Source organism: Rhincodon typus, chromosome 32 (genome assembly GCF_021869965.1).
Source record: "Rhincodon typus isolate 14 chromosome 32, sRhiTyp1.1, whole genome shotgun sequence".
NCBI classification, from domain to species: domain Eukaryota; kingdom Metazoa; phylum Chordata; class Chondrichthyes; order Orectolobiformes; family Rhincodontidae; genus Rhincodon; species Rhincodon typus.
The window spans coordinates 36,372,882-36,393,927 of NC_063363.1; the positions used below are offsets into that span (position 1 = coordinate 36,372,882).

The 21,046-nt window shown below is 43.1% G+C and overlaps 1 protein-coding gene across 1 annotated transcript in view; it reads left to right on the top strand.

Annotated features, from left to right (window-relative positions):
• Window positions 1-21,046, top strand: part of aplp2 (amyloid beta (A4) precursor-like protein 2) — a 219,187-nt gene that overhangs the window by 85,311 nt on the left and 112,830 nt on the right. The window contains exons 4-5 of the mRNA XM_048615382.1: window positions 18,442-18,478; window positions 19,722-19,976. Of these exons, the coding sequence (XP_048471339.1) occupies window positions 18,442-18,478; window positions 19,722-19,976 (292 nt within the window). The remainder of the gene's footprint in view (window positions 1-18,441; window positions 18,479-19,721; window positions 19,977-21,046) is intronic.

A 21,046-nucleotide genomic window follows, 5' to 3' on the forward strand; every position in this document is an offset into this window, starting at 1 on the left:
TGTTATCTCAAGAGATGATTACCTGGGCATGTCTGGAATGCAACCAAACATCTGTTGCCCCTCAGATACACAAACTTGATAAACATGCCAACACTGTAGCTGATAATCTGTTGCATTGCTTTATTTCCTGTGCTGTTTTAGGATTGTTTATACTATTCATTGACTAAAGAATAATTTTTGTCAGCAGTTGGTGCTCTCTTTAAACTTAGTCCTTTTATTTTCTGCGAATTTAGCTTAGGAACAAGCAATTGCCTGACTGTTGATTATTATAGTTTTGTCCTGTATTTCCACCTCTGCTCTACTACAGAGATGAAAATGTTGAGCTAAAATAACTAATGGCAATGAATATTTGGCTGGTTCGAATCTAAACATGCTGAGCCTTTTGAATCAAGACAGCCCAGTTGCCACCATGTTGAATGCAAAAATTTTTCTAGGAGCAGGCGTTGGCCATACAGCCCTTCTAGCCTGCACCTTTCATGGCATTTTAAAGAGCTGTGCATCTGAACTGCCGAATCTCGTTGGACATCCACTGTATTTAACTTTGTACCTTCTTTTCAAAAATAAAACCCGATCCATCCCTTTTACGTCCGAAACAGATAACCTCACCCTTGTTTTTATTAAAACTCTTCTGCCACTTCACCTAACCTATCAATACCCTGGTATAATTTTATGCAATCATCAATACAGTTTGCAGTGCTGCCCAATTTTGTGTCAGATTTGGATATTTGACAATAGTTTATGCTGTTGTCCAAGTCAATGAATATTTTGAATAATTGAGGCCCCTTCAGGGCATCACTAGTTATGTTCTATCAGTTCGAGTACCAACCCATTCCAACTCTGTGTCTTGCCACACACCCAATTTCCTACCCATGTCTGTAATTTGCTCTCACTTCCATGGGTTTCTGTCTTAGCTATCAGACTTTTCTGTCAGACTTTATCAAAAATCTGGAAGTCCCAATAAACAATATCTATCAATCTACCTCTGTCCACCACCTTTGTCACTCTCAGTAAAAAAAATCACGCAGGTTTGCTAGGCATGACCTATCTTCATGAATTCCATGTTGACTCTCCTGATTAAATGAAAATTTTTCAAGGTGATCAATTACCCAATCTTTGATTATTGATTCCCAAAAATTCTAAACCTCAAATGTTAGGCTAACTGGTCTGTAATTCCTTGGGTTCTCTCTGTCTCCCTTTAAAGAGTGGAATGATATGAGCAGATCTCCAATCCAGCGGAGTGAATCCAAGGAACCCTGAAAGATTATGATTAGAACATTGGCAACATGCTGTCCTTTAACACCTATGGGTGGAAGCTATCACGTTCTGGGGACTTGTCACTCTTCAGTTCCATTAATTTCCCCGTTATTTTTGATTTACTTAAGTTAATTTTATTTAGACAATGTCCCTAATCCTCTGTTAATTTCTTCAGGACTTCCAGCAAACTATCCTCCTTTTCTGCTGTGAATACTGAAGTAAAATAATTGTTCAGCTTGTCTTCCATGTCCCTGTGGCCATTGACAGTATCCACACTCTCAATCTTCAGTGGGTCAGTTGTACTCTTGACCAGCTGCTTTTTATTGTCTTCTATGTCCCTTGTAAGTCTCCTTTCATAATTCTTTTCAGCCACTCTTATAAGCCGCTTTGTGGCCCTTTGTTAATCTTTGTTCCATTTAATGGTATATGTACTGTTAATTTACATTTTATAAGCCCTTTCTTTTAATTTTATGCTGTCCCTTACCTCCTGAGATGTCCATGGCTGTTTTTTTTTCCCCGATGGCTCTCCCTTCTCATGGGTATAAATTGCTTCTGAATAGCATTAAATAGAGCCATAGAATCATAAAGCATGGAATCATAAAGCCCTTCGCCTCAACTCATTCATGCCAACCAGTTTTCTTAAACCTAACTAATCCCAGCTGCCTGTGTTTAGCCCACATCCCTCCAAACCTTCCCCATCCACGTACCTGTTCAAGCGTCTTTTAAATGTTGTACTTGTACTCCCCTCTACCACTTCCTCTGGCAGCTCATTCCATAATCGGCACACCCTCTGTGTGGAAAAAGCTGCCCCTCAGGTTCCTTTTAAATCTTGCCCCTCTCACCTTAAACCCATGCCCTCTAAGTTTGGATTCCACTACCTGAAGAAACGACCTTGGCTATCCACCTTATCTAAGCCCCTATGATTTTATAAACCTCTATAAGATCTCTCCTCAACCACTACACTTGAGGGAAAGATGTCCCAGCCTATACTGTTGCATGGTTGTTATACCTATTAGCATGACCTTCCTAGTTTACTCTGGACTGTCTCTACCTAATCCCATTAAAGTCTGCCTTACTAAAATCCCAAATTCTAGTATCCAATTTTTGCTAAGCTCTTAGAAAAGCTCCATGAAACTTGATTATGTTATGATCACTCTTTGACAAATGCTCACGGGGAGCTATGTCAATAATTAAATCAGGCTCATTACTCATTACTAGATCCAATATTGTTTGTCCCTTTGTCACATCCAAGTCACATTGCCGTGTGAATCTATCCTGGATACTCTCTGGAAATTCACTACCTTTCTGGCAGGTACTAGATTTGTTTGGCCGCATGAGGAGTAGGGTGTTCGAGGACAACAACATCAGATTCGACACCAAGCTTGTGATATACAGAGTTATGGTGGTTCTGCCCTCCTATATGGCTTTGAGGTGTAGACTGTCTGCAGCAGACACTTCAAGACGCTGGAGCAGTACCACCAACACTGCCTGTGCAAGATCCTCTGAATCTGCTGAGAAGAGAGATGCACCAGCACTGGTGCCCTTGACCAAGCCAATATACCCAACATTGAGGCACTGACCACCCTTGATCGGCTGTGATGGGCTGCGCACATCGTCCATGTAACTCCCCAACAACACCAGACTCGCAAAGCAGGAGCTCTACTTCCAGCTCCGCAAAGGCAGGCAAGCCCCAGGTGGATGGAGGAAGCAATACCCTCAAGGCATCACTGGTGAAGTGCGGCATTCCCACTGACCCCTGGGAATTACTGGCCTAAGTCCAAAGTGGAGGACAAGCATCCGGGAAGATGTCAAACACCACGGGACTTGCCATCTGGAAAAAGCAGAAGCCAGGCAAAAACAGAGTAAGGAGTGTGCTGCAAAACTGACACCCCACTCGGCCCTTCTCACAACCACCTTCTGCCTCAAGTGTTGCAGAGTCTGCAAAAGCCACAGTTATGGACTCGCCCAGAGAGTGGAATAGAGCGGGACCACCAGTGATGAGATTAAAATTTCTCATTGATACAACTCTGCTTTGTTATTTAGCTGCCTAATTTCAGCACTTAGGAAATCTGACACTTCTGAGCTGCAACCAGACAGTCTCAATATGACACCTGCTGTGGTTTTAGTTCCTTTACAATTCCACAGCTCCACGTATTAGTTCTCCACTGTGTGCTTTCCTATCATTGCATCCTCTTTCAGCATAGGTGATTGTGTTTCTATTCAGTAATACTACTCCATCCCCTCTGTGATTTTCTTACAACTTTCTGTGACCCTTATGACCTGGTATGTTCAGTTCTTCTCATACCACTTGCCCTCTGAAATGACCCAGCAAGCCACTCCATTTACCAGCCACCTTGAAGAGTCAAAAAAATGATCACCTGGCATCAACCTAGGCACTGGAAAAGACAATGGCAGAAACAGCGCTGTAATAGGAACATAAAAGCGTTGAAAATATGTGCAGGAGTAGGCCATTCGGCTCTTTGAATCTGCACCACCATTCAATATGATAATGGCTGCTTGTGCAATCTCAGTATCCCATTCCCACCTTGTCTCTGTACCCCTTGATCTTTAGCTGCAAGGGCCATGTCCAGTCCTTTCTTGAATATATCTTATGAACTGGTTCTGACTGCTTTCTTTGGTAGAGAATTCCACAGGTTCACAACTCCGAGTGAAGATATTTTCCTCATCTCAGTCTTGACTGGCTTACCCCTTATTCTTAGACTGTGACCCTTAGTTTTGGACTTCCCCAGCATCAGGAACATTCTTCCTGTGTCTAGCCTGTCCACTCCCATCAGGATTTTATATGTTTCTATGATATTCCCCCTCATTCTTCTAAATTTCAGTGAGTACAAGCCCTGTCAATCTAGTCATTTTCATATGTTAGTCCTGCCATCCTGGGAATCAGTCTGGTGAATCTTCGCTGGACTCCTGACTAGCAAGAATACCCTTCCTTGGTCTAGGAGGCCAAAACTGCACACAATAGTCAAGGTGTGGTCTCACCAAGGCCCTGTATAACTGCAGCAAGTTGTCCTTACTCAGATACTCAAATTCTGTCACTATGAAGGGCAGCATGTCATTAGCTTTCCTCACTTCCTGCTGCACCTGCATGCCAAATTTCAATGACTGTTCCACCATGACCCCTCCAGGCCTCGTTACCCCTGACCTTTTCCTAAACTGCCACCATTCAGATAATAGTCGACCTTTCAGTTTTTGTGACCAAATTCGATAACCTCACATTTATCCACATTATGCCGTGTTTGCCCACTTAGCCAGTCTGCTCAAATCACCCTGCAGCCTCTTAGCATGCTCCTTACAGCACACACTGCTATCCAGCTTAGTGCCACCTGCAAATTTGGAGATATTGCATTCAATTCCTTTGTTGAAATCATTAATGTAGATTATGAACAGCTGAGGTCCCAGCATCACCCTGCAGCACCCCACTCATCACTGCCTGTCACTCAGAAAAGGGCCCGTTTATTCCAACTCTCTGCTTCCTGTCTGCCACCAAGTTCTATATCCGTGTCAATACATTACCTCTGAGACCATGAGCTTTAATTTTGCTCACTAATCTCTTGTGTGGAACCTTGTCAAAAGCCTTTTGAAAGTCCAGGTACATAACATCTATTGATCTACCCTTGTCCACTCTACTGGTCACATGCTCAAAAAATTCCGCAAGATTTGTCAAGCATGATTACCCTTCAACGAATCCATGCTGGCTTGGACCGTTCCTGTCACCGCTTTCCAAATGCTCAGTTATTACATCCTTAATAGTTGACTGCATCATTTTCCCGCATCACATATGTCAGGCTAACTGGCCTATAATTCCCTATTTTCTCTTTCCCTCCTTCTTTAAAGAGTGGGGTCATGTAAGTTACCCTCCGGTCCATTGGAACTCTTCCAGAGTCTTAAGAATGCTGGAAAATGATCACCCAACACGTCTGCTAATTCTAGGGCATCTGAAGAACTCTGGGATAAAGAGCATTAGGCCCTGGGGACTTATCGGGTTTTAATCCCACCAATTTCCCCACTACTATTTCCTGACTAATAAGGATTTCCTTCAGTTCCTCCTTCATGCATGACCCTCTGTCCCCTAACATTTTTCTAACACTTTGCTGAAGGTCATTTGTGTCCTCCTTAGCGAAGACAAATCCAAAGTATTTGTTGAGTTGTCAACCCTGCAGAGTCTTCCTTCCTCCTTACTAACATCTCGCGGCTTGTGTCTCACAGACAAGCCAAGCAACAGCCTGACACACTCATACTCATGAAATCATACCTTACAGGTAATGTCCCAGACACCACCATCACCATTGCTGGGTATGTCCTGTCCTGCTGGCAGAACAGACCTCAGCAGAACTGGCAGCACGGTGATGTACAGTTGGGAGGGTGTTGCCCAGATGTTCTCAACATTGACTTTGCACCCCATGAAGTTTAATGGCTTCTGTTTAAACATGGGCAAAGAAGCCTCCTGCTGATTCCTACATACCATCCTCCTTTGGCTGATGAATCAGTACACTTCCATGTTGAACAATACTTGGAGGAAGCACAGAGGATGGCAAGGACACAAAATGTACTGTGGGTGGGAGAATTTCAGTATCCATCATCAAAAGGGCTTGGCAGCAATATTACTGATCAAGTTGGTTGGGTCCTAAAGGACATAGCTGCTGGACTGAGTCTGCAGCAGGTTGTGGTGGAACCAACAAGAGGGAAAAACGTATTTAACCTTATCCTTACCAAATTTGCCGGCTGCAGATACATCTGTCCGTGACATTGTCAGTAAGAGTGACCACCACACAGTCCTTGTGGAGACAAAGTCCTGCTTTCACATTGAGACTAATCTCAGTGGCGCTATCGCTGCTTAATGGGACAGAGTTCGAATAGATTTAGCAACACAAAACTAGGCATCTGTGAGGCACTGTGGGCCATCAACAGCAGCAGAATTGAACTCCAGTACTATCTGTAACCTCATGGTCTGGCGTATCCCCCATTCAATCATTACCATCGAGTCAGGGAATTTACCCTGTTTCAATGGAGAGTGCAGGAGGGCATGCCAGGAACAGTACCAGATGTACCTAAAAATGAGGTATCAAGCTGGTGAAACCACTAAACCGGACTAATTGCATGCTAAACAGCATAAGCAGCAAGTTATACACAAAACAAAGTGTTCCCACCATCCGTGGATCAGATCTAGGCTTTATGGTCCTGTCGCATCAATTTGTGAATGGTGGTGGACAATTAAACAACTCTTTGCAGGAAGAAACTCTACAAATATCCACATCCTCAATGGTGGAAGAGCCCAGCATATTGGTGCAAAGGATATCGCTGAAGCATTGGCAGTAATCTTCAGTCAGAAGTGCCATGTGGATGATCCATTTTGGCCTCCTTCGGTGCTCTGCGGCATTTCAGATACCGCTCTTAAGCTAATTTGATTCACTCCATATGATATCAAGAAAAGGTTGGAGGCTCTGGGTAATGCGAAAGCTATTGGCCTTGACGAAGTTCCAGCAATAGTACTGAAGACGTGCTGCAGAACTTGCCGTCTCCTGGCCAACTGTTCCAGTTCACTTACAATACTGGCATTGACCAACATTGTGGAAAATTGCCCAGGTATTTCTTGGACATTAAAAGCAGAACAAATCCAACCCAGCCAATTACTGCCCCATCAGTCTACTCTCAATCATTGGTAAAGTGAAGGAAGGTGACATCAAAAGTGCAATCTAGGGGTTTTATTGACCAGAAACTCAACTGAACTTGCTACATAAACACCGTGCCTACATGAGCAGGTCAGAGGCTGGGAATACAGCAGCAAGCAACTCCCTGACTCTGCAAAGCCTGTCCATCATCTACAAGGCACAAGTCAGAAGTGTGATGAAATGCTCCCCACTTGCTTGGATTGGTGTAGCTCCAACAGCTTTCAAGAAGCTTGACACCATCCAAGACAAAGCAGCCTGCTTCATTGGCACTACATCCACAGGCATCCTCTCGCCCTTGATAGTGTGTACTATCTACAAGATGCACTGCACCAAAAACCCTTAGACAGCACCTTTCAACGTCATAGTCACTTCCATCTGGAAGGACAAGGGCAGAGGATACATGGGAACACCACCCCCTTCAAGTTCCCCTCCACGCACTCTTTAGCCTGACATGGAACTATATTGCCATTCCTTCACTGTCACTGGGTCAAATTCCTGGAATTCCCTCCCTAATGGCATTGTGGGCCAACCTAGAGCAGGTGGACAGCAGTGGTTTAAGAAGGCAGCTCACCACCACCACCTTCATGGCAACTAGGGACAGGCAATAAATGCTAGCCAGCTAGCAACACCCAGTCCCATGAATGAATAAAAAACACACTTGACCATGGAGTGTTTTCTCTAGCAGCATCCTTTCAGATTTACATGAAATATATCAAGTGTTTATGTGAACTTTCTTCTGAATTGAGAAAGGACACATCAGACAGCCCTGGCTTTTAACTATGACTTCTTTTGAAATTTGAAAATAAACAAGGTTTTCTCGTATTAACAGTCTGAAGAAACACTTAATTTTGTTTCACACTTTTCATTAGCTCAAAGACATGCCAAAGCTCTTTACATTTCAGTAGTGCTTCACTGGTTGTAATTACTGTTGTAATGTATATATGAGGCAGCCAATTTGTAAACAGTAAAAGCCCATAAACAGCATTGTACTAATGACTAGATAATTTGGTTTTGTGATATAGACTGAGGAAATGGATCAACGATGGCCAAGTGATAATATCGCAAGACTATAAGTCCAGAAACTCAGCTAATGTTCTGGGGTTCCGGGTTCAATTCCTGCCACTGCAGCCAGTGCAATTTGAATTAAATAAAAAGGAAAACCTGGAATTAAGTATGACCATGAAACCATTGTTGGTTGTTGGAAAAGCCCATCTAGCTCATTAATGGACTTGAGAGATGGAAATCTGCCATCCTTGCCTGATCTCGCCTATATGTGACTCCAGACCAACAGCAACATGGTTGACTCTCAACTGCCCTTTGAAATGCTCTAGCAAGCCAATCAGTTGTAACAATTGCTACCAAGTCTTAACAAAGAAATGAAACTTGTCGAATTAACTGGCATTGACCTAGGCACTGAAAAAGACAATGGTCAAAACAGCACGGTTGACTTTGCAAAGTCCTTCTTACTGATATCTGGGGGGCAGTTGGTGCCAAAATTGAGGGAACTGTCTCAGATTAGTCAAGCAACAACCTGATCTATTCATACTCATTGTCTCTAAGATATGATTCAATGTCCTAGACACCACTATCACCAACCCTAGATGTGTTCTGTCCCACTGGCAGGTGAGACCCAGTAGTGATGCAGGCACTGTGGTATATAGTTGGGAGGGAGTTGCTCTGAATGTCCTCAACATTGACTCCAGACGCCATGAAGTCCGATGGCTTCAGGTTAAATATGGGCAAGGAAACTTTCAGCTGATGACCACGTAGCATCCTCCCTTGGCTGATGAAACGATACTCCTCCATGTCGAACAACACTTGGAGGAGGCACTGAGGGTGGCAAGGACACAAAATATACTTTGGGTGGGGGATTTCTGTGTCCATCTCCAAAATTTGCAGAGCAGCGGCACTACGGACCAGGTCCTGAAGGGCATACCTGCAAATCTGGGTCTGCGGCAGGTGGCAAGGGAACCAACAAGAGGGGAAAACAATCTTGACCTCATCCTTACCAGTCCACCAGCTGGAGATGCATCTATTCAGTGACCTGTCTACAGAACCTTTCTGAGTTCTCTATTTGAAATGCGCTTTTACACCATTTTGCGTAAAATCTTTTCATGAAATTCTTGAAGGGTAATGATGTCAACAATTCTGCTGCTACTGATGGTCCCCAGTGCCTCATTGATACCAGTTTTGAGTTCTGTTCAAAGCCTGTAACATTTAGCATGATGACACTGCCACACAACACATTGCAATTAGGTCTTGAAGAAGTGGCTATTAACCACTTATACTGATTCTGATGAAATTATTCACTACTTGTAACTAGTGTCGCATCTAACATTTACATTTGTAACTATTTGCAAATGACTCACTCCTATAAACAGTTAACTCCATTTAGTGTGTAAAATGTTAATCCTGGGAGAGTTCAGCATTGATGGATAACCTGAGAAGAGGATTCAAGTACAGCAGTAGGGATGTCTTGCTGCAGTCGTACAGGGCCTTAGTAAGAGCATTATGTGCCATTTTGTTCTCTTTGTGTGAAGAAAGATGTGCTGGAGGAAAACTGAGGAGGAATATCATAAAACATGTAAAATTCCATCAGGACTAGCCATAATAAATGCAGGAAGGATATTCCCAATGACCGAGGAGTCCACAGCCAGGGGTCATAATCTAAGAGAACAGGGGTGTAGGCCATTTAGGACAGAAATGAGGAGATACTTCTTCACCCCGACAGTGGTGAGGCTGTGCAACTGTCTGCGGCTGAGGCCAAAATATTAAATGTTTTCAAGGAGGAGGTAGTTGTAGTCCTTAAGGCTAAAGGGATCAAGGGGTATGGGGAGGGAGAGGGTACTGTTGTGGAGGGTACTGTCATGGAAGATCAACGATGAAAATATTGAATAACATAGCAGAATTGAAGGTCTAAATGGCCTACTCCTGGTTAAAAATTTCTTGGTTTTTGAATTGGATTACAGTATATGTATGTGAATCTATGGAGTGTGGCAAATAAGATTGGTGAGTTGCAGGTGCAGCGAGCAATATAAAAATACCACCTTATTTTTCTCAAGGTGGTTATTTACCTCATCATGTGTTATGGCCTCCATCAGTTTTTCTGCTATTGATGTCAAGTAGACAGGTCTACAGTTTCCTAGGTTATCCTTTGCCCCTTTCTTAAACACCAGTGTCACATTTGTAACCCTTCAGGCCCTCCCCCCGAATAATCCTATGTTCAGAGGGGCCTGGAGAATTTCTATCAACGCTTCCGTGATTTGCTCCCTTGCCTCTCTCAGCAATCTAGGATGCATCCCATTCAGGCCTGGCTACTTCTCTACTTGGTGTGCTGCCAGCCCTTTCACGACCTCTTCTTTATCAATCACTATACTGCTCAATTCCCACACTTTCAACTAGAGCATAGAATAGAATAGAATAGCCTTTGTTGTCACATATACTCATTGAGTATAGTCAAAAGTTTATATGTTGCCAATTACAGAGCTGATTTAGATACAAAAGTACCTAAATACAGCTTATTATGTTACAAGATTTATTACAGAAATAAAATGTCGAGCATTACAGAAAAGAGTTCAGTATGGTAGACCATGCTGGCACTTAGGGCCTAGTGCAGACTGGAAGCTATCTCCACACTGCGCTGGCAGAGGCCAATGCAGGAGGCTGGAAGGTTACTGCGCCACGCCAGAAGGCTGCTGCACCAGGCTGGGAGGTCGCCGTGGGAGGTGGCCGCTGCAACATGCCAGGAGGTTCCCACGCTAATGCCAGGAGGGTACTGCCGGTAGCCAAGAGGATGCCATTCCACACTGGGAGTCTGCTGCGGGAGGCTGGAAGGTCACCACGCCAACACCGGGGGGCCACTGCCGGATGCTGAGAGGTCGCTATGCCACGCTGGGAGGCCACTGTGCCAGGCCAGGTGTTGTCGATTACAGGAGGCCGGGGATCATACCTGGAGACTGGGGATCCTTGCTCTTTGCTGGAGGCTGGGAGTTGTTATCGTCGTCGAAGGGGAGAAAGGAAGAAGGAAATAAAAACATCAGGAGGAAGAAGAAAAGAAGAGTGGGTGGAGCGGATGAGCTCCGGCTGGAGTGTCCTACTCTCCCGCCATTTTGCACCATTGTTAGCATCTTCTAATTTGGTAAAGACAAGCAAAATATACATTTAGTACCTCTGTCAAATCTTTTGCTTCACTGAGCAGCTTCTCTTGCTTATTCCCTATGGACACCACTCTGTCCTTCACTAATTTTTGACTATTAATATATCTGAAGAAAGTTGTGCTTTTTGTTTTAGTGCCGTCTACCATCATTTCCTGATGTTTCCTCTTAGCCTTCCTTATTCTAGCTTTAGCCCCTCTCCTGCATTTGAGATACTGTTCCTGATTTCTGTTGATGATATTATTCTGGTATGCATCACATGCCTCCTTTTTCTTCCTTATTTTCTCATCATGTCCTTAGTCATCAAGCATACTCAAGCTTTGGATAGCCTGTATTTATTTTTTTTTCCATGGCTACGTACCTGGCTTGCAACCTACTCGTGTCTCTTTTGAAATGCTCCTATTTTTCATTCACTGTTTTAGCCACCAAAATGTGTTTCCAGTCAATTTACTTAAGTTCATCTTTCAGATCTCTAAAATATGCCCTCTTCCAGTCTGGGGTCTTAATTCTTGACTGATTTTTATTCTTTTCCGAGTTAATAGGGAACCTTATTGTCTAACAATTGCTTTTTCCTAAATGCTCTCCCACTCTGACGTTCTCCACTTGACCATCCTCATTTCCGAGAACTTGATCCATTATAGCTCCCTATCTGCTAGGATTGGAAATGTGCTGTTCCAGAAAGTTCTCCTGTACAGCTTGCAGGAATTTCTCCCTATCTGAGCTCAACATTCTACCTTTTTCCCAGTCTGCCCTCAAGTAATTGTAATCACCAACCCTACTTGTCCTGCAGAAAAATTCTATCTTCTACTTCATAGCCATAGATGTTTACAGCACGGAAACAGGCCCTTCTGTCCAACCTGCCCATGCTGCCCAGTTTTCACAATTAAACTTGTCCCATTTGCCTGCATTTGATCTGTATCCCTCCATACCTATCCCATCCCTGTATCTGTCCAAATGTTTCTTAAGTGACGGAATTGTACTTGCCTCCACTACTACATCTGACCGCCCGTTCAAGACACTCATCACCCACTGTGTGAAAAAATGGACACTTTGTTTCTCACCCACACTGACCTTAAACCTCTGCCCTTTAGCTTTAGACACTCGTACAATGTGGAAAAGCTGTTGACGATGTACCTTATCTATGCTTCCTCACGATTTTATAGACTTCTGTAAGGTCACTCTTCAGTCTCATGTGCTCCAGAGGGAAAAGTCCCAGCCTGTTCGGCCTCTCCTTATAACTCAAACCTTCCAGTCCAGGTAGCATCCTAGTAAATCTTTTGTGCACTCTTTCTAGTTTCATGATATCCTTCCTACTGTAGGGCGACCAGAACTGCACACCTTACCAACTTCTTCTACAGCTCCAACAAGGCATCCCAACTCCATTACTCAATGCTGTCACCAATGAAAGCAAGCATGCCGAAAGCTACCTTCGCCACCCCGTCTTCCTGTGACTCCACCTTCAAGTAGCTATGAACCTGAACCCCTAGATCTCTTTTTTTTTCTACAACAGTCCTCAGGGCCTTACCATTGACTGTATAAGTCCTGCCCTGGTTTGACCTACCAAAATGCAGCAACTCGTATTTATCTAAATTAAACTCCAGCTGCCATTCTTCAGCCCACTGGCCCAGTTGATCAAGATCTCGATGTATTCCCAGATAACCACCTTCATTGTCCACTATACCACCATAGAGACGAGGATTGTACAGCACAGGATGGGCCCTTTGGTCCATGATGTTGTGTCGAACATAACGCCAAATTAAACTAATCCCTTCTGTCTGCCCTTGATCCATATCCCTCCATTCCTTGTATGTTCATATGTTTATCTAAAAGTTCCTTAAACATCGTATCTGCCTCCACCACTTCCCCTGGCTGCAATTTCCAGACTCCTCCTGCTCTCTGTGTTTAAAAAAAAACTTGCCTCTCGCATCTCTTGTGAACTCCCCCCCCCCTTACTTTAAATGTATATCCCTTAGTATTGGACATTTCAACTCGGGGTTGGCGGGGGGAGGAAATATTCTGACTGTCAACCCTATCTATGCATCTCATAATTTTATAGATTTCTACCAAGTCTCCCTTCAGTCTCCACCGCTCCAGAGAAGAAAACTCCAGTTTTTCTAGCCTGTCCTTATAGTTCATACCCTCTAATCCAGGCAGCATTTTGGTAAACGTCTTCTGCACTCTCTGCAAAGCCTCCATATCCTTCCTGCAGTGTGGCGACCAGAATTGAACACAATACTCTTAAGTGCCGCCTAACCAAACTCTTATAAAGCTGCAACATGACAGCCTGACTCTTGTACCCAATTTCCCAACCAATAAAGGCAAGCATGCCATACACCATCTTTACCACCCTATCTTATCTGTGTGGCCACTTTTAGGGAACTATGGACCTGGACCCCAGGATCCCTCTGTACATCAGTGCTGTTCAGGGTCCTGCCATTGACTGTATACTTCTCCTGAACATTTGATCTCCCAAAGTGCTGCACCTCACATTTACCCAGATTAAGTACCATCTGTCATTTCTCTGCCCATATCTGCAACTGATCTATATCCCACTGTATCTTTTAATAACCCTCTACACTATCCACAACTCCACTGATCTTTGTGTCATCTGCAAACTTACTAACCCACCCACCTACAGTTTCATTCAAGTCATTTATATATATCATAAACAACAGAGGTTCCTGTTCAGAACTCTGCGGAACACCACTAGTCACGGACCTCCAGCCTGAAAAACACCCTTCGACCACTGCCCTCTGTCTTCTATGGACAAGCCAATTCTGAATCCACGTGGCAGAGTCATTGTGGATCCCATGCGCCTTAATCTGCTGGATGAGTCTATCATAAGGGATCTTGTCGGAAGCCTTACTAAAATCCATGTTGACAACATCCACTGCTCTACCCTCATCGATCACCTTCATCGTCACTTTGACAAATTCAGTCATGTTAGTAAGACGTGACCTGCCATGCACAAAGCCATTCTGACTGTCCCTAATTAGAGCATCCTTTTCCAAATGTAAGTAAATTCTATCCCTAAGAATTCTTTCCGGTAGTTTCCCAACCACCGATGTGAGATTCACCAATGTATAGTTTCCTGAATTATCCCTATTCCCTTTTTGAACAGAGGAACAACATTAGCTACCCGCCAGCCCTCTGGGATCTTCCAGTAGCTAGTGAGGATATAAATATCTTGGTGAAGGCCCCAGCAATCTCCCCTCTTGCCTGTCTCAATAACCTGGGATAGATACCATCAGGCCCTGGGGGCTCACCCACCTTAATGCTCTTCAAGGGACCCAACACCACTTCTTTCTTGATCTCAAAACACTCCAGCATATTAGTATGCTCCACACAAATCTCACTATCCCGCATATCCTTCTTCTGGGTGAAAACTGATGCAAAGTACTCATTTAGGATCTCACCTATATTCTTGTTTCCAAGCTCAAGTTCACTCCTTTATCCTTGAGTTGTCCTACCTTTCCCCCCGATATCCTCTTGTTTTTAATGTGTGTATAGAATGCCTTCAGATTCTCTTCAACCTACTTGCCAAGGTCATTTCATGGCCCCTTCTTGTTTTCCTGATTGCCTGCTTCAGTTCTTTCCTGCTTTCTTTATATTCCTCATGTACCTGTCTGATTTTAGCTTCCTAAGCCCTTATGTATGCTTTTTCCTTTTTGACTAAATTCACAACCTCCCTTGCTATCCGAGGGTCCCTTACCTTGCCTTCCTTGTCCTTCCTCCTAACTGGAACATGCTGGCCCTGAACTCTGATCAGTCTAGTCCTCAAGCCTGATAACCAATCTTGGTGTCATTAGCAAACTTATTAACTATACCTCCTAAATTCTCATACAAATCATTTATATAAATGACAATATAATAGTGGACCAATCCCTGTGGCACACTGCTGGTTATTGGGCTCCAGTTTTAAAAACAACCCTCTTTCACCATCCTCTGTCTTCTACCTTTAAGCCAATTTTGTATCCAATTGGCAAGCTGTCTCTGGATCCTGTGAGATTTAATGTTACTGAACAACCTACCACGTGGTACTTTGTGAAAGGCCTCGCTAAAGTCCATATAGATAACGTCTACCACACTGGCCTCATCCACTTTCTTGTTCACCCCTTCAAAAAACTAAATGAAATTCATGAGACACAATTTCCCGCACACAAAGCCATGCTGGCTATCCCAAATACCTGTCGATCCTCTCTCTCAGAATCCCCTCTAACAATGTACCCATCACATCCGTCAGGCAGACCTGTCTGTAGTTCCCAGGCCTTCCTCTGCAGCCTTTCTTAAGTAATAACACCAACATTTGCTGCCCTCCAATCTTTGGGCACTTCACCCGTGGCTGTTGTTGATAGAAATAATTCTGCAAGGGACCTTGCAATTTCCACCTTAGCCTCCCACCATGTCCTGGGATACGCTTCATCAGGTCCTGGGGATTTATCTACCTTAATGTGTTTTAAGACTTTTTATTCCTTCCCACTGTTAGGAAGCCTATCCAGCAAGGTCACCTTCAACGGGATGTTTGAAGTAACTTGTTTGGTAGAGAGGAAGTTGGGGGTATAGTCAAGGGTATAATTCTAAAGGGAGTGCAGAAGCAAAGGGTCCTAGATGAAAATACATACTATTCTGGGCTCAATCAATGGACACGAAAGCAAGTGGGTTTTGTTTAATTTGTGTAAAGTACTGCTTTGATCTGAACTGTAGCCTGCATCCAGTTCTGGATACCACACTTTACAAAAGGTGTAAAGGCATTTGAGGAGTCCAGAAACCATTCACAAGAATGGTTCCAGGGATGAAGAATTTCAGTTATGTAGATAAGTTGAAGAAATCCTCAGGAACTGTTTTCCCTGAGAAGGTTGAGAGAAAATTTGAAATAGGTGTTCAGAATACTGAGGGCTGAGGAAGAGTGGGTAGTGAGAAACTATTGGTGGAGCAATTGAGATCTAGAGGCCTTTGATTTCTGGTAATTAGCAAATGAAGCAATACAGAAATGAAACGCTTTGGTGTTGTGTGCTGTTGGAATCTGATATGTGTTACCTGACTGGAGCGCTGCAGTTATTTACAATATAATTGACTTGGATGAGGGAAGTAGTCATCTTTTATTTCAAGGGGAATAGAATATGAAAATGGGAAAGTCTTGTCAAATCTATACAAAGTATGAGTCAGACCACTGAATTTGTGGACAATTTTGGGCCCATTGTTTAGGGAAGGATATACTAGCATTGGAGGCAGTCCAGAGAAGGTTATTCTGGGTTCGGAGGGAATGTTGTACGACAAGAGACTGAGCTGGTTCGATTCTGAAACAGGGTCACCGGGCTCATCGAGTCATAGAGATGTACAGCACGGAAACACACCCTTCGGTCCAACTTGTCCATGCTGACCAGATACCTTAAATTAATCTAGTTCCATTTGTTAGCATTTGGTCCATTTCCCTCTAAACCCTTTCTATTCACATATCCATCCAGATGCCTTTAAATGTCGTAATTCTGCCAGTCTCCTCTACTTCCTCTGGTAGGTGAGTCCATGCACCATCCTCTACGTGAAAAGTTGCCCCTTAGATCCCTTTTAGATCTTTCCCGTCTCACCTTAAACCTATACCATGTAGTTTTGGACTGCCAACCTTGGGGAAAAAGACCTTGACTTTTCACCCTGTCCATGCCTCTCATGATTTTATAAACCTCTCTAAAGTCACCCCTCAGCCTCCAGGAAAAACAGCCCCAGCCTATCCTGTCCCTATAGCTCAAACCCTCCAACCCCAGCAACATCCTTGCAAATCTTTTCTGAACCCTTTCAAGTTTCACAACATCTTTCCTATTGCAGGGACACCAGAATTGAATGCAGTATTCCAAAAGTGGCCTAATAAAATGACCGCAAAATGATACCCAACTCTTATAATGTCAACTCTGTTTTCTTTCTATAGATGCTGCCAGACCTGAGTTTCACCCAGAATTTTTGTTTTTGTTTTAGATTGCCAGAATCTGCAGGTTTTTGTTTTAATTTGAGTAGGTTAGGTCTGCATTCAGTTGGAGTTTAGAAGAATGAGGCACAACCTTAATGAGCCATTTAAGATTCTTAGAGTACTTGATGAGATAGATATCTAAAGGTTGTTCTGTCTTGTGGGACACTCTAGGACCAGAGTAAGGGGTTAGACTTTTCAGACAGAGATGCATTGTGGTAGAAATGTGGAATGCACCACCTGAGAGAGTGGTGGAGGCAGGCACTCTAGCAACATCTAACAAGAATGTCGATGACCAGTTAAAATGCTTGGGCATAGTAGGCTATAGTTCAAGTGCAGGTAAGTGGGATTAGTATAGTTTGGTGTTTGTTGGTCAACATATAAATGGTGAGCCAAAGGGTCAATTTCTTCTGAGGGTAATGATTTTGTGAAGTTCTTTACCACAAAGGGTTGCCGAGGTTGTGTCGTTAAGTGTATTTGAGGATGAGCTAGATTTTAATCGATAAGGGAATTACAGGTTATGGGAAAAAGGCAGGAAATTGGAGCTGAGGATTATTGGAGCAGCCATGATCTTTTTGAATGGTGGAGGCAGATCATTTGAGATGAGGGTGTGACCAGAAGAGGGAAGGTAATCCAGAACCCAGGCTAATGTTGCAGGGGAAAAAACAGTAATTGCTGGACAATCTCAGTAGGTCTGGTAGCATCTTTCCACAGACCTGAGATTTTCCAGCAATTTCTGTTTTTCTTTCAGATTTCCAGCATCTGCAAATCTTTGGGTTTTTTTTTTGTCGATGTTATGTGGACTTTGGTTTGAATTCCACCGTGGCAGATGGCGAAATTTGAATTCAACGAAAAGTCTGAAAGTAAAAGCTAGCCTTGTGGGAATAGGAGTGGCAGATTGTACCTCCGTATGGAGATTAAACTTCTCTTCTCTCAGTCCTCTAGTAAATTTTCATGTTGGATTGCAAATCTTAATATGAGAGCTAACTTCTCCTGGGACTTTGTCCTGCCTTTTCCTCTGTGGTGGGAGGATGTTAGGTAAAAGTTTGCTGGATTGAGTGCTTAGCTGCTAAGTAAGATTTTATAGGATTTAGGTTGGTTTGTCTGGAAGGTTTTAGCTTAGTTGGAGCATCTGGTTTACATTCAGATGTGAGATAAAATCTTGCAAATCTTATTAGAAATTATAAGATTTTCGCAAATATTTCAAGGTTTGAAGACTTTTGATCTAGTTTAGCCTAAATTTCTTCTTGGCACAAAAATGCCCAGTGTTTGTTATTAAGTAAAAAGAGACTCGGGTCGAACCATATTAGTAAGAAGTTTCGGTGAGCTGCTTTTGCCCTTATAGTGATTATGGTAAAACCCCATTCGATTCTCTGTTGTCCTTTAGGGAAGGAAACCAGCGTCCTTACTCGTCTGGCCTACGTGTGAGTTTTTAAATTTGTTCACAAGATGAGGGCATCGGTAGCTAGACCAGCATTTATTGCCCACCTCTAATTCCCCAGAGGGCAGTTAAAAGTCAACCACATTCTGTGGGTCTGCAGTAACGTGTAGGCCAGACCAAATAAGGATGACAGTTTCTTTCCCTAAAGAATATTAACGAACCAGATCGGTTTATTTCTGGCAATCGGCAATGAATTTGTTGTCATTAGACGTTTTTTATAGAATTCAAATTCCACCACTCGAGCCCGAATCCCCAGAACATTACCTGTGTCGCTAGATTAACAGACACAATTATACCACTCAGCCATCATCAACTCTAGATTCCAGACTTACTGCTATGTGACTGACTCTTAACAGCCTCCTGAAATGGGCACTCGTGGCACTCAAAAATTCAGCATCCATAACAGTTTTATACAAGGGAATGTAATCAGATGAAAATCTATATTGACCATGGCACTTGAAATGACAACAGCGACTCAGCCCTGTCAACCCTGAAGTCCTGAGGGCTAGAGTTGAGAGAGATGACCCACAGACTAGTCAAACAGCATACTCATGGAAACTTGCCTTTCAATATACTAGGTACAGGCAGTTGTACAGGTCATGAAATTAGATAGCAATATTCCCTCTCAGCTGTGCAACCACAGTGCAAACTGAAAGTTTCTATGCAGGCCATGGTGATGTTGTTCGCTCCATAAAATTGAACAGTACCACACACTTCAATTTGTAGGGTGCAGATTAGTTTGAGGATATGTTTGTGGTCATGTGTGAGGACCGTTGCTTTGATTTTTCTATGCTTGCTGTCTCATTTCCCCCCTCTTTTCCTGACAGCATTAACTTAGGTCGGGAGCACACTGATGAAATGACCATGTACCATGTGATGGTTCAGATTCTGCATTTTGACAGACAGTTGGATCCTGATCATTCAAACATACTCCCTTACAGGCACACTGTGCCATTTTAGCTCTGGCTCACTATAACCATGGGGCCCATGTCAAATTGAGCTGTGCTGTGCTCAAATGCTAGTAATTGTAAACAGCAGTACCAGTGGTCTCTCTGGGGCCTGACTTAATGCTGTCTATATGTTCTGGGATCCAGGTGTTATGTGCAGCATAGAATTCAGTGAAATTCAGGTGACTAAACATTGTTAACATCAACTGATACACTATCTGCCATGCCAGTGCCAGTATTTTCTGTTTTGTTCAAATTTGATGATTTGTCTGTATGAAGTATTACCGAGTATTTGTATTTTCACTGGTTCCTAAACCTAAAGTGTGAATGTCTTACTGCTGTTGTTTTTCAGGCTTGTGCTGCAGAGTCTATGATTCTCCACACCTATGGAATGTTACTTCCATGTGGCCTCGATAGGTTTCGTGGCACTGAGTATGTTTGCTGCCCTCAAAACAAAATTGATGATGTGAGCTCTGAAAAATCTGATCTTCAGAATCTGGATGAAGATGAAGAGGATGAAATTTCTGAAACCAGGTAGTGCTAACACTTTTGGAAAATAAGTTTTAGAGGAGACCAGGTAGACTCGGAGACTTTTACAGTTCATTACATTAGCCACTATTGCTTTCTACCCCAGGATGTCACCTCCATTACTGAAGTGTTCACTAATGCTTTCAGACTCCTATGGTATTTGTACACAGCTTTTAAAAAAAAAAAGAATCAAATGAAAATTTCTCCTTCTGAAACCATGTTGGTTCTTTTCAGTATTTCTCAGAGGGATAATAATCGTTCCACTATTCATTACATCAGTACTGATGTAAAGCTGTTGGGTATATGGACTTTCTGACTGTTAGTTGTTTTCATATTATAAGTTTTGATACAAGTACAGTGCTCATGTTCAATTTTACAGATCTTTAATACAAGATGGACAACTTTACATGTTTCAAAACAAAAATGAAAAGTAACAATCTGATTATATTACACATGAACAGTGCCTGTTCTTGTAATAAAGATCTTGTACCACTGTAAGATAGTATATGAAGCATCAGCATGTAAGCATGACGGGAGGCTCAGGATTGGCAAGAAGTACACTTCAATTATTTTTGTTTAGGATTGAATAGATATATGTTAGTGTCTCTCTTGTGACTTCCTCTTGGTTACCCATGGTTAAACAAGATGATATAAAATCTATATTATAGTATCAAAGATTCCCCACAGTGCGGAAAGAGGCCATTTGGCCCATCAAGTCTGTACCAATCCTCCAAAGAATATGTCACTCAAACCCAGACCCCACCTTATACCCATTACCCCATATTCTCAATAGTTTAACCCACCTAGTGTGCACATCCCTGGACACTGCAAGCAATTTAGCATGGCCAATCCACCTAACGTGCACACCTTTGGACTATGAGAGGAAACCGGAACACCTGGAGGAAACCCACGTAGACACGAGGAGGACATGCAAACTCCAGACAGTCACCCAAGGCTGGAATCAAGCCTGGGTCCCAGGAGCTGTGAGGCAGCAGTGCTAGCCTCTATGCCACCATGCCACGCATGGGAATGGACTACTGCTTTTGGAAAAAGCTGACATTTTCTCATGACTTGCT